Source organism: Ambystoma mexicanum, chromosome 7q (genome assembly GCF_040938575.1).
Source record: "Ambystoma mexicanum isolate Mex_15411 chromosome 7q, UKY_AmexF1_1, whole genome shotgun sequence".
NCBI lineage: Eukaryota > Metazoa > Chordata > Amphibia > Caudata > Ambystomatidae > Ambystoma > Ambystoma mexicanum.
The window spans coordinates 1,011,587,979-1,011,601,545 of record NC_090941.1 but is presented as its reverse complement, the minus strand read 5'-3'; the positions used below and the strand labels follow the sequence as shown (position 1 = coordinate 1,011,601,545).

Here is a 13,567-nt window from a genome sequence, read left to right as displayed (position 1 = left end):
GTTGCACAGAGCGCGATAGAATACAATCGCCTTCTTCTCCTCTGGCCAGGAAGTCTCAGCAGCGAGTTGGTTATAGCGGGTGATATACTCAATCAACCTTTGCCTACCCTGTGTGAGGTCTAGCAGCTCCAGATCTCTTGATTGGGCCTTATAGCGGGTATCAAAGACTTTGGCCATTTCGGTAATGAGGAGGTCAAAGTCGTACAATGCTGGATGGCCGTTTTCCAAAAACGGGTTTGCCCAGGTGGCTGCCACCCCAGACAGGGGGGACAACAGAAAAGCGGCCTTTGTGACAGAATCAGGGAATGCAAGGGGTCTGCACAAAAAATGGAGCTTGCATTGATTTATGAAAGTACGGTACTTCCGGGGGTCACCCTGATAGCGTTCTGGAGCAGCTAAGGGAACAGGTGTCGGAAGCAACACAGGAGTCGGTGCGGGGACCGGAACAGGGGCAGGCTGATCTGGGGCGGCTGGGTACCCGAACTCAGTGCCTGCGGGTAGTGGATGATGTGCACTCTGTAAGGTGTCAAGACGATGGTGTATGGCGGCCGTGGCGGTGGCCATGTCGGTCCTAAGGGCCGCCACTGCCTGCATCAAAGCGGTCACTGGGTCCCCGGCGGAGGGATCCGTGTTCATACTCAGGACGGCCGAGAGGCTTCACAGTCTGTTACAGACTTGATGGTCGTGCAGAGTATGAACAACCCCTCCGTCCCCAAGTACCACACAGACAACACCAGAAATACTGTCTGTATGGTCTTTAAGTCCGTCTAGCCTGGGTTGAGGGACAGCCGGAAGAACCCCTGGAGCGCTGAAAAGCAAGTTGTAATGCAGTTATAATCAGGGCAGGACAATGAAGCAGAAAGTAGGTTAGAAATGCTGTTTACCTGTGGGCGTGAGGTAGACCCAGACGATGGAAAAGAAACAGGACCCCAAACCGAAAAGCCAAAGCGGGAGGCAGGGATAGGTGAACACCTAGCGTGGGACCAAAGATTCAGAGTGACACGTGGTCCGTAGAATGAGAGCGTAGGCAATAATGGTCCTTAGAGCACCACGTGGTCAGGCAACAGGTAATCCGAAGTCCGTGGCAGTTTATAGGAGCAAGCACAAGACAATCCGTGAAACAAAGCGTGGTCAGGCAACAGGTGATCCGAAGTCCGTAGCAGTTTATGGGAGCAAGCACAAGACAATCCGTGAAGCAAAACGTAGTCGAAAGCAGTTCCAGTAATCCTTAAACCATAGAACGAGCGACACGTAACCCTGGTGAGACAGCTGTGAAGCAACGCTTTCTGTTTCCGGGCATCCTTTATCCAACCGGCAGAGGTCACGTGATGTGTGTGGAACAGAAGCGTTGCGTCGTTGCTAGGAGACAGGGAATCACGGGATCCGTGGCGCGCAGTGACGCGCGGTTCTCCGCAAACAGCGCAAGCCGATGCGATGTGGAGACAACCTCCAGTTCAGTTGCCACAGACGTGAAGGGCGGTAAACGCCGGTCCTAACATGCTGTGACCTGCTGTGACGGAAGTGAGGGGTACGTGTGCCAGATTGTGTATGTCGGGTAGCAGGACGGATGGAAGTTGTGTGCGGGGAGGGGCGTGACCTTGCAGGGAGAACACTAGATCGTGTGGTCGGCGTGACAGTAGGACTGTAGGGTCCAGGAGTTGTTTCACTCTGACTTGAATGTCTTCAAGCGTCTGTAACGAAGTCATGCCTAGAATTCTCTGTTCGGGAATTATTGGTACTGGTTCTGAGTTTGTATCAGATTCTCCCATTCCAATTCGGGATAAGGCATCTGCTTTGCCGTTCTTGCAGCCAGGTCGATAGGTAATCACGAAATCAAATTCAGCGAAAAACAAAGCCCATCGGAGCTGCCGTGATGACTGAGCCTTGGCGGTTTTCAAATACTGTAAATTCCGGTGATCAGTGATCACCGTGATGGTATGTCGAGCGCCAAGCAGGTAATGCCGCCAGGCTTTAAAAGCGGACTTTATGGCTAACAGTTCTTTGTCAGTGATTGCGTAATTAATCTCTGGTGCCGAGAATTTTCTGGACCAAAATGCTACGGGATGCAGTTGGTTGGTTTCAGGATCTCTTTGAGACAGAACTGCTCCCATGGCTAGGCTGGATGCGTCAGTTTCGACGACATACGGGAGATCTGGACGTGGGTGTTTCAATATAGGTGCAGAGGTAAACTTAGCTTTTAAATCCTGGAAGGCCTGCTCGGCTTCTTCAGACCATTCAAAAGGTTTATTTTTCCTCAAGAGTGCAGTAATGGGTTGTACTATGCGTGAAAATTCCGGGATAAACCTGCAATAGAAATTGGCAAAGCCGAGCATGCTTTGAACCCCTTTTACAGAGCTAGGTGATGGCCATTTGAGGATGGCATCCACTTTTCTTGAGTCCATTCGGACTCCTTTGGGTGTCAGGATGAAACCGAGAAACTCAACTTCTGTGGTATGGAAAACACATTTCTCCAGTTTAGCAAATAGTTTGTGTTGGCGCAGTTTTTCCAGAACTGCCCTAACGTGTTTTCTGTGATCAGATTCCGAAGAGGAGTACACTAGAATGTCATCGATATAGACGACAACACAAACATTGATGAGTTCCCGAAGGACATCATTCATGAAGAATTGGAAGGCAGCAGGCGCATTGCACAACCCGAAAGGCATTACCTGGTATTCGAATAATCCATATTTTGTACGGAAGGCTGTTTTCCATTCGTCGCCTTCTTTTACTCACACCAGATGATATGCCCCCCGGAGATCTAACTTGGTGTATATGCAAGCGTCCTTCACCTGGTCAAGGAGTTCAGGAATCAGAGGCAGAGGATAACGGTTTTTAACCGTTATTTGGTTCAATGCGCGTAATCGATACAAGTTCTAAGGTCGCCTTCTTTTTTAGGCACGAAGAACAAAGCCGAGGATGCCGGGGACTTTGACGGGCGAATAAAACCATTGGTGAGGTATTGATCCAAATATTGTCTCAAATGCAGGTTCTCAGGTTCGGTAAGGGCATAAATCCTGCTACAAGGGGGTTGTGCACCGGGCACCAGATAGATTTGGCAATCGTACGATCGGTGAGGAGGTAACGTGTTGGCCTGTTCCTTTTGGAAGACGTCCTGAAAGACCTGGTATTCCGGAGGTAATTGCATGGAGGCAGAGGTTACAGATGCTAGATTAATCTTCAGGTTTTCTGGGTAGCATGTTTGTGCACAATCCGGGAAGGTTATTCTCTTAGCTCGCCAATCAATTCGAGGATTATGTGTCTCTAACCAAGGAATTCCAAGAATAACCTGAAACTGTGGAGCCTTGATTACATCAAACACAACTGCCTCCCGATGGCCGTCAGGACCAATAAGAGTCACTGCAGTAGTGGAATGTGTTACCGGTCCAGAGGCAATTTCAATTCCATCGACTGTGGTGATGACATCTTTGCTGGTTTTAGGACAGAGAGGGAGGTTAATCCTAGAGGCCAATTCACGATCCACATAGTTTCCAATAGCCCCGCTATCGATGTATGCCTTTATTGCATGCAACCGCTTAGGCTTTTCTGGATCTACGAGAACCATTGGCACAATGAAATGCGAGGTCTGAGAGTTAGTTTTCAAGCTCGGCAAGCGGGCCCCTACGCTTGTCGGGCTGAGTCGTTTCCCGAAACAGAGTCTTCATGGTTTTTATCAGCGGCTCCTACCGCTTTTCGGCACGGTTTTGCCGGGCAGTCTCGTAGAAAGTGTCCAGAGTTCCCACAATAAAGACATCATTTTAACTGCCGCCTCCTTTCACGTTCCTTTTGAGTTAAGGGTTCTTTAACCCCTCCAATTTGCATAGGCTCAGAGACATCAACTCCCTTGGGGTTAGCGTGGGTCTTGACCAACACCCGGGTCTCAAACCTGGACCGATCTGTTTTTCTGTTTTGAAGTCTGTGATCCAATTGGACCACTAAGTCTATATATTCTGTGCATTCTTGGGGCGGATTTACAACTTGGGCCAAGACATCTTTAAGTTCTCCGCGTAGACCTCGATAAAATAACGTGACTCTTTTATCCTCTGGCCATCCCGTTTCCACAATTAGTCTATTAAAGGTTGCAATATAGGATAGGAGGTCCTGATTGCCCTGTCGCAGGGATAGAAGTTCGTCATCCAGAGCCTGCCCCTGAGAGTGTCGAGCAAATAACCTTTCCATGCTTGCTTGAAATCCTTGAAAATCACGGAGAATCGGGTCATCTTGAGTAACCAGTGGAACTGACCAATCGGCAGCGCAGCCGCTGAGATATGACAATACAAAGGCTACTTTGGTCTGATGATTAGGGAAGGCCCCAGGTCTGCATAGGAAGTGCAAACGACACTGATTCATGAATACGGCGAATCGTTTGGGGTCCCCAGCAAAGCGTTCAGGTGGGGCCAGCGGCATGTTTCCAGGTAGATTAATCTGCACAGGGTTACTGGGAACCACAGGAGCGAGGTTCCCTCCGGAACAGGGTAGAGGAGTTTGTCCAGCTTGACCTTGCAAAAGCTGTCTGGCCAGGTCATCAGTTCTTTCCTTTGATATTATTAATTCCCTCTTGAGGGCATTAGTCTCTTGAAGAGCGGCATGTACTTCGGCCCGTAATGCCCTCAGTAATTGGGCCAACTGATCAGTCTCAGAAGTTTCCATAGCGCCTGGGTGGGAATTTGTAGGCAGGCTTTGCGTTCTGTAACGCTCACCTGACTCCCACGGGGGCGCTGGCCTGGTTCGCGCTGCTGTGACCTCATCTAAGGTGATGCGCAGGGTTCGGAAGACGGACTGGACCGGGCCCCAGATCTGGCTTGTCTGACTCACAGAAGTATCCTTCTGTAGGTGAGAATAGGGGGTTAACTGTCTGCGGGGTAATGCAATCGGCCTCCCACTTAACCCTCTCACCCTTCTCAAAACCCTTCTGTGCTTCCCCGTAGCGTCTCACCTTAGGGTCTGGAAGGACGAGCTCTCCATCCTGCTTCTGATGCAGGGGCGCGTTGGTGTCCAGTTATGTCACTGGATTTTCGGATGGGTGAGAACCAAACTTGCTTGGCTTCCAGGTAAGTTTTTCTATAAGTGGTTCCCCTTGTGTCCATGCATTAATGTTCTAATGCTAGTGTCTTTTTCCCCATAGGGGCCGGGGTAAGGAATGCCGGGGAACAGGCACCGACCCGAGGTGAGCGGTGAAATCCTTGTGGAAATCAGGTAAGTCTTTAATGAGTGTTTTGGTAATGTCTTTTCATTCACTCATTAACGCTGATGTCTTTTTCCCCTTAGGGGCCGGGGTCCGAAAATGCCTGGATGCGGCGCGGACCCGAAATGAAAAGGGAATGACCCAACAGGTAAGCCTTGACATGGAGTTTTAGCTTCCCTTTTCCTTTCTTTCTCTCACCTTTGTTCTTGTCTTTTTCTCCCTAGGCGCGAGGGCGCGACTGCGAATCCGGGTGGTCGCTGCTGAACATGGAGGCGCCCTGTAAAGGTGAGTAGAATACGGCGCTGCAGCGATCGATGCGATGTGCTTTTAAAAATAAATGTCTTCCTTTTCAGGATTGTCGGCGAAATGTCTCTGGGATGCAGATTTAGCAGGTGAGGCCTTTTCCTTCTTCTGTTCTCTTGTTCCCTTCCTTTGCAGGTGATTCAGGATGCTGGCAGGTGTGGCAGAAGTCAAGATGCAGGAGCAGACACGGTGAGCGTCCAGCTGCTAGATGCAGAACAACGCGAAGCACGTGTGGCTGATCGGGTGTGGTTTAAATAGCCTTGGAAGAAGTTCCTAGAATGTGTCCTTCCTCCAATCAGGTATGTATCCTTCCCCGACCACGCCCGGGTGGTAAATGAGTCCCACAGGTAAAGTAGTTCCTTTCAGGCCTCAAGGAGGCCGGGGTTCTGCAGCATGGTCTGCATCAGGTAAGTGCACCCAAACACTTTCATAATGAGCCTGGCGCCTATGGCGACAGGACTGACGTTTTCTATGAGCCTGGCACCATAGGCGCCAGGACGCTGTCCAAAGGGCCCCTATAAGGGGTTGCTGGGACCTTCCCCGGGGACTTGATGTCCGCTTTCGGGGACGCAGGGCCTGAGCCGGCTCCCCGGGAGCGGGCATTGTGACAGTTAAGTATTGTTTTGACACTTCATGAAGTACATCATTGTACAAAACTAGCCATGGGCTTGGGTGTGTGGGGCATATAGCTAATGTGTGCACAGTCTTAAATATCATCAGATATAGGGAGCACAAAAAGAGAATTGAGAATCGGAATACGCGAGCATCTGGCAAACATTGGTAGCCAGGACCCATCTATCCCACTAGCTGAGAATTGGCAGAAGATGCACCAATTACATAATAAATCAGAGATTAGATTTATCGGCCTACAACAGGTTACTCTTAACAAAAGAGGTGGGGACAGGTTGAGAATCCTAAAACAAGCTGAGGCACGAGCAATTTGCTATTTCAACTCAACAATCACAGGTCTCAATAGTGACAGTGAAATGGTGTCATTCCTGTAGTGTTAGCCCATTGTAACTTAGCGACTCAGTTCCTGATTACCTGTAGCATATAACAAGTTAATGGGTATTGCCACTTTGCCTGAAGTTTCCTGACAGGTGCATTTTTCAGTACTCTTATTACAATGTATCAGTACATGGTGATTTTCTTAACGATTTCCAGATCTAGGTTCGACAATTCTGAGCACTACTGTATGATGTGATTGGGTGTGAGCACGTGTTGGGGCGTTGATTTGAGTTGTTTCTTATTAGAATGAACATTGTTTATCTTCCAATATTAGATTCGTACAAATTGGTTTGTCGAAATCACAACATTTGAAATAATCAATTCAGGTAATTATTCCATCACAATTAGCCACTTTGTCTGATTGTGAGCTTTAGACACCACTCAACAATGGTGGACTCCATCTACAAGATGGACGATAGCTACTGACGCTCGTATTGCGTCAGTCGCTACTGCAGTGCGCCGCTTAACGCGGATCACCATGGCGACGTGACTCACGTTGCCATGATCACCGTGTTCAACAAAGTTATCAAGATGGCGTACGCAAACGGCTCTGTACTTTGCCGACGCGTGTGACTTTTTCTGCTCGCAGGAATCAGGTAAGCCTAGGAGGCTTTAGACTGGCATTACTCATATCTTAACGGTTGATTCTGTTTATTTTGCAAACTCTGACTATTCAAAAGCAGGGCCATACCGGCTCAAGATTTGTCATGCGTAAGCCAGTTCTCTAGTTTGGTCGTAGTTTGTGATTATTTCGAACGCGCTTAATGAAGGATGCCTATCACAGGGCATGAACGCATTTACAATATGGCCCGTAGATGACGGCAGGATGATATTTAAGACTGTGCACAAATTAGCAATATGCCCCACACACCCAAGCCCATGGCTAGTTTTATACAATGATGTACTTTATGAAGTGTCAATACAATACTTAACATGAGCCAAATGCAGGGAGTTAATTTTCTTTTGTGGATTTTCACTCCAATAATGAGTATACATTTTATAATTATACCATGACAAACCCGATTTCACATTTACTTAATTTCAGACTTTATACTGGGGATATTACCCCGTTACTACTACAGGGACATCAGTCCTGTGGATTGATTACATGCAAATACGGGTAAGGACACCAGGTTGATTTTGTTTTGGGACGTTATAGGGGTCAGTTGACCAGTATGGATTTGTTACCACGAATTCAAAAAAATGATAGATTTTTTGATTTTTTTTCTCTTTTGTTCTGTCTATTTATGTTTTGATCTTTTGAAATTAAGATGCATCTATGATGTGTTTTTTTCTTTTTCTACACCCTTGAATCCTCCCTTTCACCAATCCTTCTTTCTCTGTCTATTCTTTATACGCTCATTACCATGATATCTATTGTCTTATTGCGGCATGATGGAATAATGCAACGTGCAATATGACCTTATAACTGTTTGCACACTTATGTCATGTTTTCGTGTTAATTATACATTTTGTATTATAATATTATGTTATTTACGTATGGTGATTTGTTGTGGAATATTATGTAGCCCAGATTTGAAAAAGGCTCAGCAGAGCCGAAACATGTTATCATACATGGGCTTCTTTTTCAATGTGTGATTATGCAATATTATTAAATATACACACATTTTGATGGCGCGGAGTCCTGCAGTCTTTTCTTTTTTACACTGTTTATGGTGACGGTGAGGCTTTATTACCGTCTGGATACAGTGACCTGTGGCATCTTTGAATTTATCCTATGGCCTCAAAGATACGGCATTATATTGCCAACCTAAGTTGATACTAATTCAAGGAATTGTAAGGTGTCGCCCTCCAGAGCAACTTGCACTAAAGCCACCCTTTTCAGTATCCAATAAGAAGTGTGGGAACTGAAGGGAATATGGTTACATTGTATAGATTTAAGCAATCATGTTTGGGGGAGAGGGGTTGACTCTGTAACAAAACCTTTGGGAGTGTTTTAACTGTTGAAAATTGTATAAAAAGCATGTTCCTTGTGTGGTTCAGGGAGCCAGGTTAGTTTGACTCTTTGGTGTCATCTAACCCCTCCCGGCCGTTTGTACAATAAACTGGCTTTACGGACAAAGCGGGTTTGTATTCTTTATGGGTAGGCCTGCTTTTGGTTACTGTGATCAAAAGGCCCAATCCTACATCTACCTTCATAGAGTTTGGCTAGACATTAGTGTATTTCAATGTTCACCAGAAAAGGCTGGCCTGTCAATCTGTCTAAAGATCTGATTCAGAAAATCCATCTCAACACATACCTTTGGTAATTTTCTTTCTGATGAATATGGCACCCCTTTAATATATTTATCACCAGCCCTTTTGCTAGTCACTCAAGCAAATTGCTTGTAGGTGAGGGTTCTGTTGTTCCCATGTGTCTGTGACCATGGGAAATTAGGTGGAGCAAGGCCATAAAGCTTTTGCGGCTCTGTTTTTATACCCAGGATGTCAATTTTGGTGCTGATGGTGTCATGATGAAATTGGCAGAGCCAGGTGGTTTCCACTGTTGGCTATGAAAATGTTTCATGATCCAGTTAACTTCTGGGGCATATTTCAATCATAAGGACTTCCATATCCATCAGAAAGATATTTTTTCATAGGTAATTATCTTCTTCTTTAAATGTGAACAGTAGATTAATGAGTTCATTAGTGACAAATCAATTTTGGTTGAGAAGTACACATTGGCGTGGGTCCTCTGCTCACCTCCCAACCCCCACAGGGCCACTCTGGGTCATCCACCAGAAATCCCCCTGTGGAACCCAGACAAGACACCCCACAGGGTCCCATTGGAATTCCAAAACAAACCTCTCCCAGATTCTTCCTTGCACAGTATGCTTGATACGCATGATGTGTGCATATCGAACGTGACATTACTTGTCAGACAATAACCAATGTCTTGGTGATGTGTCAGCTATGTTTGAATTTGGAAGCAAAGGATATAAAATATGAATAGAAACACAGCTGCTTTTCAATTTAACACCTATCTTAATAACCAAAGTGAAAGTACACCCACAACTGACTTGCCCCCTGCCCCACAAGGGACACTCCCCGCATCATGAGGCCTTATATCCTCTGCTTAAGGTCCGCCCTGATGCTATTACTATGACTGCTGTACTGTGATTACTGTGTTGCTCAAGAATAATATGTTATACACATGTGTTGCCTTGATGTATGTGCCTTGTGAACCTCTGCCTGCAAAAATAAAAGTTTAAAAAAAAGAAACACAGCTGCTTCTTTCTCCCATACTACCTTATCCATTACCACTTCTGGCCACATGCACACTCTAATGACTCTGATCATCATCAACCTCAGGCCCTGGGGTCATAAAGATATCTGCAGACTTCTAAGGAGTGCCTATACTGCAATGGACCACAGCTAGAGAACTCAATCATTGAAAGGCGAGCCTTTGGTCAGCATATGCAAGCGATATTTTTTCTTTTATCACCCAATATGATTTATTTAAAATTCTTATCTTGAAATTTTGTTTATGGTCCTTATGTCATCCGCAGTCACAAAGTCATTTTTCTGTCCATAACCACTGGGTAGAGCATGGTTTAAGTAGCTCCACAACAAGAACAGTGGGAGATGCCATACACATTTTTGTGCTTGAATGAATCTTGCCCCTTCTACTCTCCGACTCCTAATGTTTCAATAATGATGGGAACAGAATAAACCAAAATATAATCAGACTGCGCTTATGGCTGTGCAAAATCATTTTTTTGAATTGTTTGCAATTTAGCACACGTCTACTTGATGGTCGGACGGATAGACCCAACTGTATATGTGCATGTCCTGCAGAGGTTGAGTACAATAAAGAAAACTTGAGCTAGTTAAACACATGCAAACTGCTGTTCATTGCTGGCCTCTTGTTATATGGTGCAGATTTTATTGGCAGTGAGACAACTGGACCACAGCTCTAATTATTCCTCTCAAACCTCTTAAAAAATAAGTTATTATTTTAGCTGTGATAAACAAGAACAAATGATATCTTGCACAGTAGTGCACCCCCCTGGCCATTAAAATACATAGGCAATCAAGAGGTTTCTATATCGTGTTTAACTTGTAATCAAGTCGGCCACACTTACTTCCAAAATGTGGGCCTCTCTGTTCGCAGGACAGCACATTTGTAGGTTGATGCAAAACACAAGACCCTCTGTCTTCAGAATGTTTGTATTTGCATCATTCTCTGTGCCTGTGTATCATTGGGTAAAAGTGCCATTCAGTTTGCCATTGCATTGGTATTAATGATTGATTACTATTGACTGATTGCACATTTTGGCTTTGACTCATAACAATCTTGTTCTTTTAGCAAACCCCGATCGAAATCCATTAGCAGTTTCAGTGAAGAGCGGTACCAGCCCTTGCCCATCTGCGTTCTTTCCCGGGTGCCATCCAGAGCTCTCTGCATCCTGGTAAGGAATTGTCTCTTGATCCAACATCAAGATCCCCCATTGATGTGCTCTTATGAAAGTGGGAAAGTCTTAATGTGGTTACAATATGTTAATGCAATCATCAGACAGCATCCTGGCCTCGTCTAACAAATGTAGAATAATCCAAAAAACTGATCTGAAGACGGTAAACACCCATAAAATGTTTGAGGGTTCCTATCACTTTAGGGAATACCCTTGTATATTCCTCTTGTAGGTCTTACCCGGTCCACTAATCTTGTGCAAGTCTGTTAAGGATTTCAGTCAGGCACACACCCAGGTCTCGCCTAGCATGTAGTGCGCAATGAAACCCTTGTTTATTTGTGTCTATAAATTCAATATTCTGAATGATATACCACTCATATCACACCCATCTCAAAATGCCCCCCAGATCACACTGAACCAGGAATCAGGCTAGTTTGTAAAGGTAAATATTTATTTTATTTATTTAATATTCAAATCACACATAAGTTCTCTCTCTCTCTCTCTATATATATATATATATATATATATATATATATATATATATAGGACAGCAATCACCTAATGGTGACAATACAATTCAGAAAATATGCAAAGCAATTGAATTCACTTATAATAATGCAGAATAGAAAACGCAGGAAAAAGAACCGTTTTGGTTTGTGAACAGATAGCATTTAGGTTAATATTCCCCCTGCAGTTTTTTTAGATACAAATTAGCAATCCTACACAGATGCAAGTAATCAGCAGGTATTCAGGAAAGAAAGACAATGTCTACAGTTTAAATGCAATCTTCCCTCCCCAAATAAGAGAGAAAACCGTTTTGGAAAATGACACTTTTAAACTGACAGATGAAAATGGCTTTGTAAAATAATGCAAAAGGGTGCAAAAATGCTTACATGGAGAACAATTCTGAGGAAAGCAACACTAAACGGGCTCTAACACACATGAGCTATAATATAAACAACAGTACACCCGTTAGATCAGGATGGGATGGAAAAGCACTTGAGTGGGAAAAAGACACGTGTGAACTTTTGAAAACTGCAAATTCGTGGCAAACTTTTACTATGCGATTGTCAATAAAAACGGGTCAAATACACTGTTCCCCTATGTGGTTTTTAGTTGTGGATGTAGCTAAGGGTCTTAGGTAACAGTGAGAGTTGAAATTCTATACAATTGAAGAACTTATAGAGGTTTTAGTGAGAGGTGTTTTTGAAAAATAGGCGCGAAAATGAAAAAATTGTTTTTTAAAAATGCCAGATTATTTTTTTAACTATATTAATGACTATGAAAAAGAGAATGCCACACATGAATCTCCACAGTTACTCACGGCCGCTCATAACTCTTCATGTGTGATACTCTAGTTTCCATTCTGTATGGGAATTACTTTAATTGATCCAAATCACTAATGGTTTAAGTTTAATAACACAGATGAGAGAAAAAGCAGCGCAAGAATGGTTCTAACAATATTAGGGTTCTGAATTTAAAGATGGGATGGGTTGAGATTGGGATAATACATTGCAGATATACTATGGGTCAATGTTCTTCCTATTAATACTTAGAGTCCTTTGTAATTAAATTGGGCCGTCAGGTTCTGGTCATTGGATCGGGTCAGGTCTACCAGCAGCAGGGCACCTCTGGAGGGATTGGATCAGCGTCGCGGTTCTGGTCAATTTTGGACTGCACCTCAAACTGGATTTGGATGGGCCCTTCTGGTCACTGGACACGGTAGCAAGCCAAGCTGAATCAGAATTATTCTTTTAAGTTTTGGATGTTTGAAAGTGGGTGTAGCTAGCAAGAGTTCAGCAATGCTAAATTCTGGATTTTGCAAAGAAATTTGGATCTTCAAAGAAGTCTGGAGTAAGCTACAAGATGAAGAGTTTCTTGGACAAGGTGCTGCACGGAAATCTGGATGTGTTCTGGAAGCAGTGTGTCTATGTGGAGTGAAGTTCCTATATTTATACTATCAAATGACATCACCAAGTTTTATGGTGTGGGCATAATTTCAAAACACACCCCCACGGCTGTAAGTGACCGCAGGCACATGCTTTGTTTTGGTTGGCAGTCAGAACAGAGCTCTGGTATCCACGGGGACGCCACCCAGCTCTGGTTGGATGATTTGCACTCTCGAACCCTCTGCCGGTCCCTTGGTAACGCCTCTGGTTAAAGATGGGTCTGCAATATAGGAGAGCTGGATTCAATACCAGATTGTCTTTATGTTTTCCCACCTCCCTTGGCCTCAACTCCTTCCTCCCCCTTGGGCCTCCTCACCTTTTTTTTTTTTTTTTATAGCACATTTTATTGGTTTTTTAAACATACATACAGAACATTAACAAATCCCCCCCACCACACCTCCCCCAACTCCCGGGTTGGTTCATCACTCCGTTCCTGTCTTGCCGCTTTGCACTTTACTTTAGGAATCTGCATTCCTCACCATGTCCCGTATAATTGTTATGTCCGTTTCTCTTCCTATTTTACCGGCGAGGTCTATACCACTTGGTTTTCCCACTTTCCCCAGATCTTGCTGGCTTTTGCTGGGCATCCTCGTGCTGTATAGATTCTATGCTCTGTCGCTGCACATATGTCCATTTCATTTGACCATTGGGCCACTGATGGGCTTTCCGGGGCCCCCATTTCTGTGCTATATTGCGTTTTTAAAAGGCCC

The 13,567-nt window shown here is 44.7% G+C and overlaps 1 protein-coding gene across 2 annotated transcripts in view; it reads left to right on the top strand.

The window, feature by feature from the left end:
- ATG16L2 (autophagy related 16 like 2) overlaps positions 1-13,567 on the top strand; it is a 920,492-nt gene that overhangs the window by 464,642 nt on the left and 442,283 nt on the right. For both annotated transcript variants that reach the window (XM_069640243.1, XM_069640244.1), the window contains exon 9: positions 10,806-10,908. In XM_069640243.1, the coding sequence (XP_069496344.1) occupies positions 10,806-10,908 (103 nt within the window). The remainder of the gene's footprint in view (positions 1-10,805; positions 10,909-13,567) is intronic.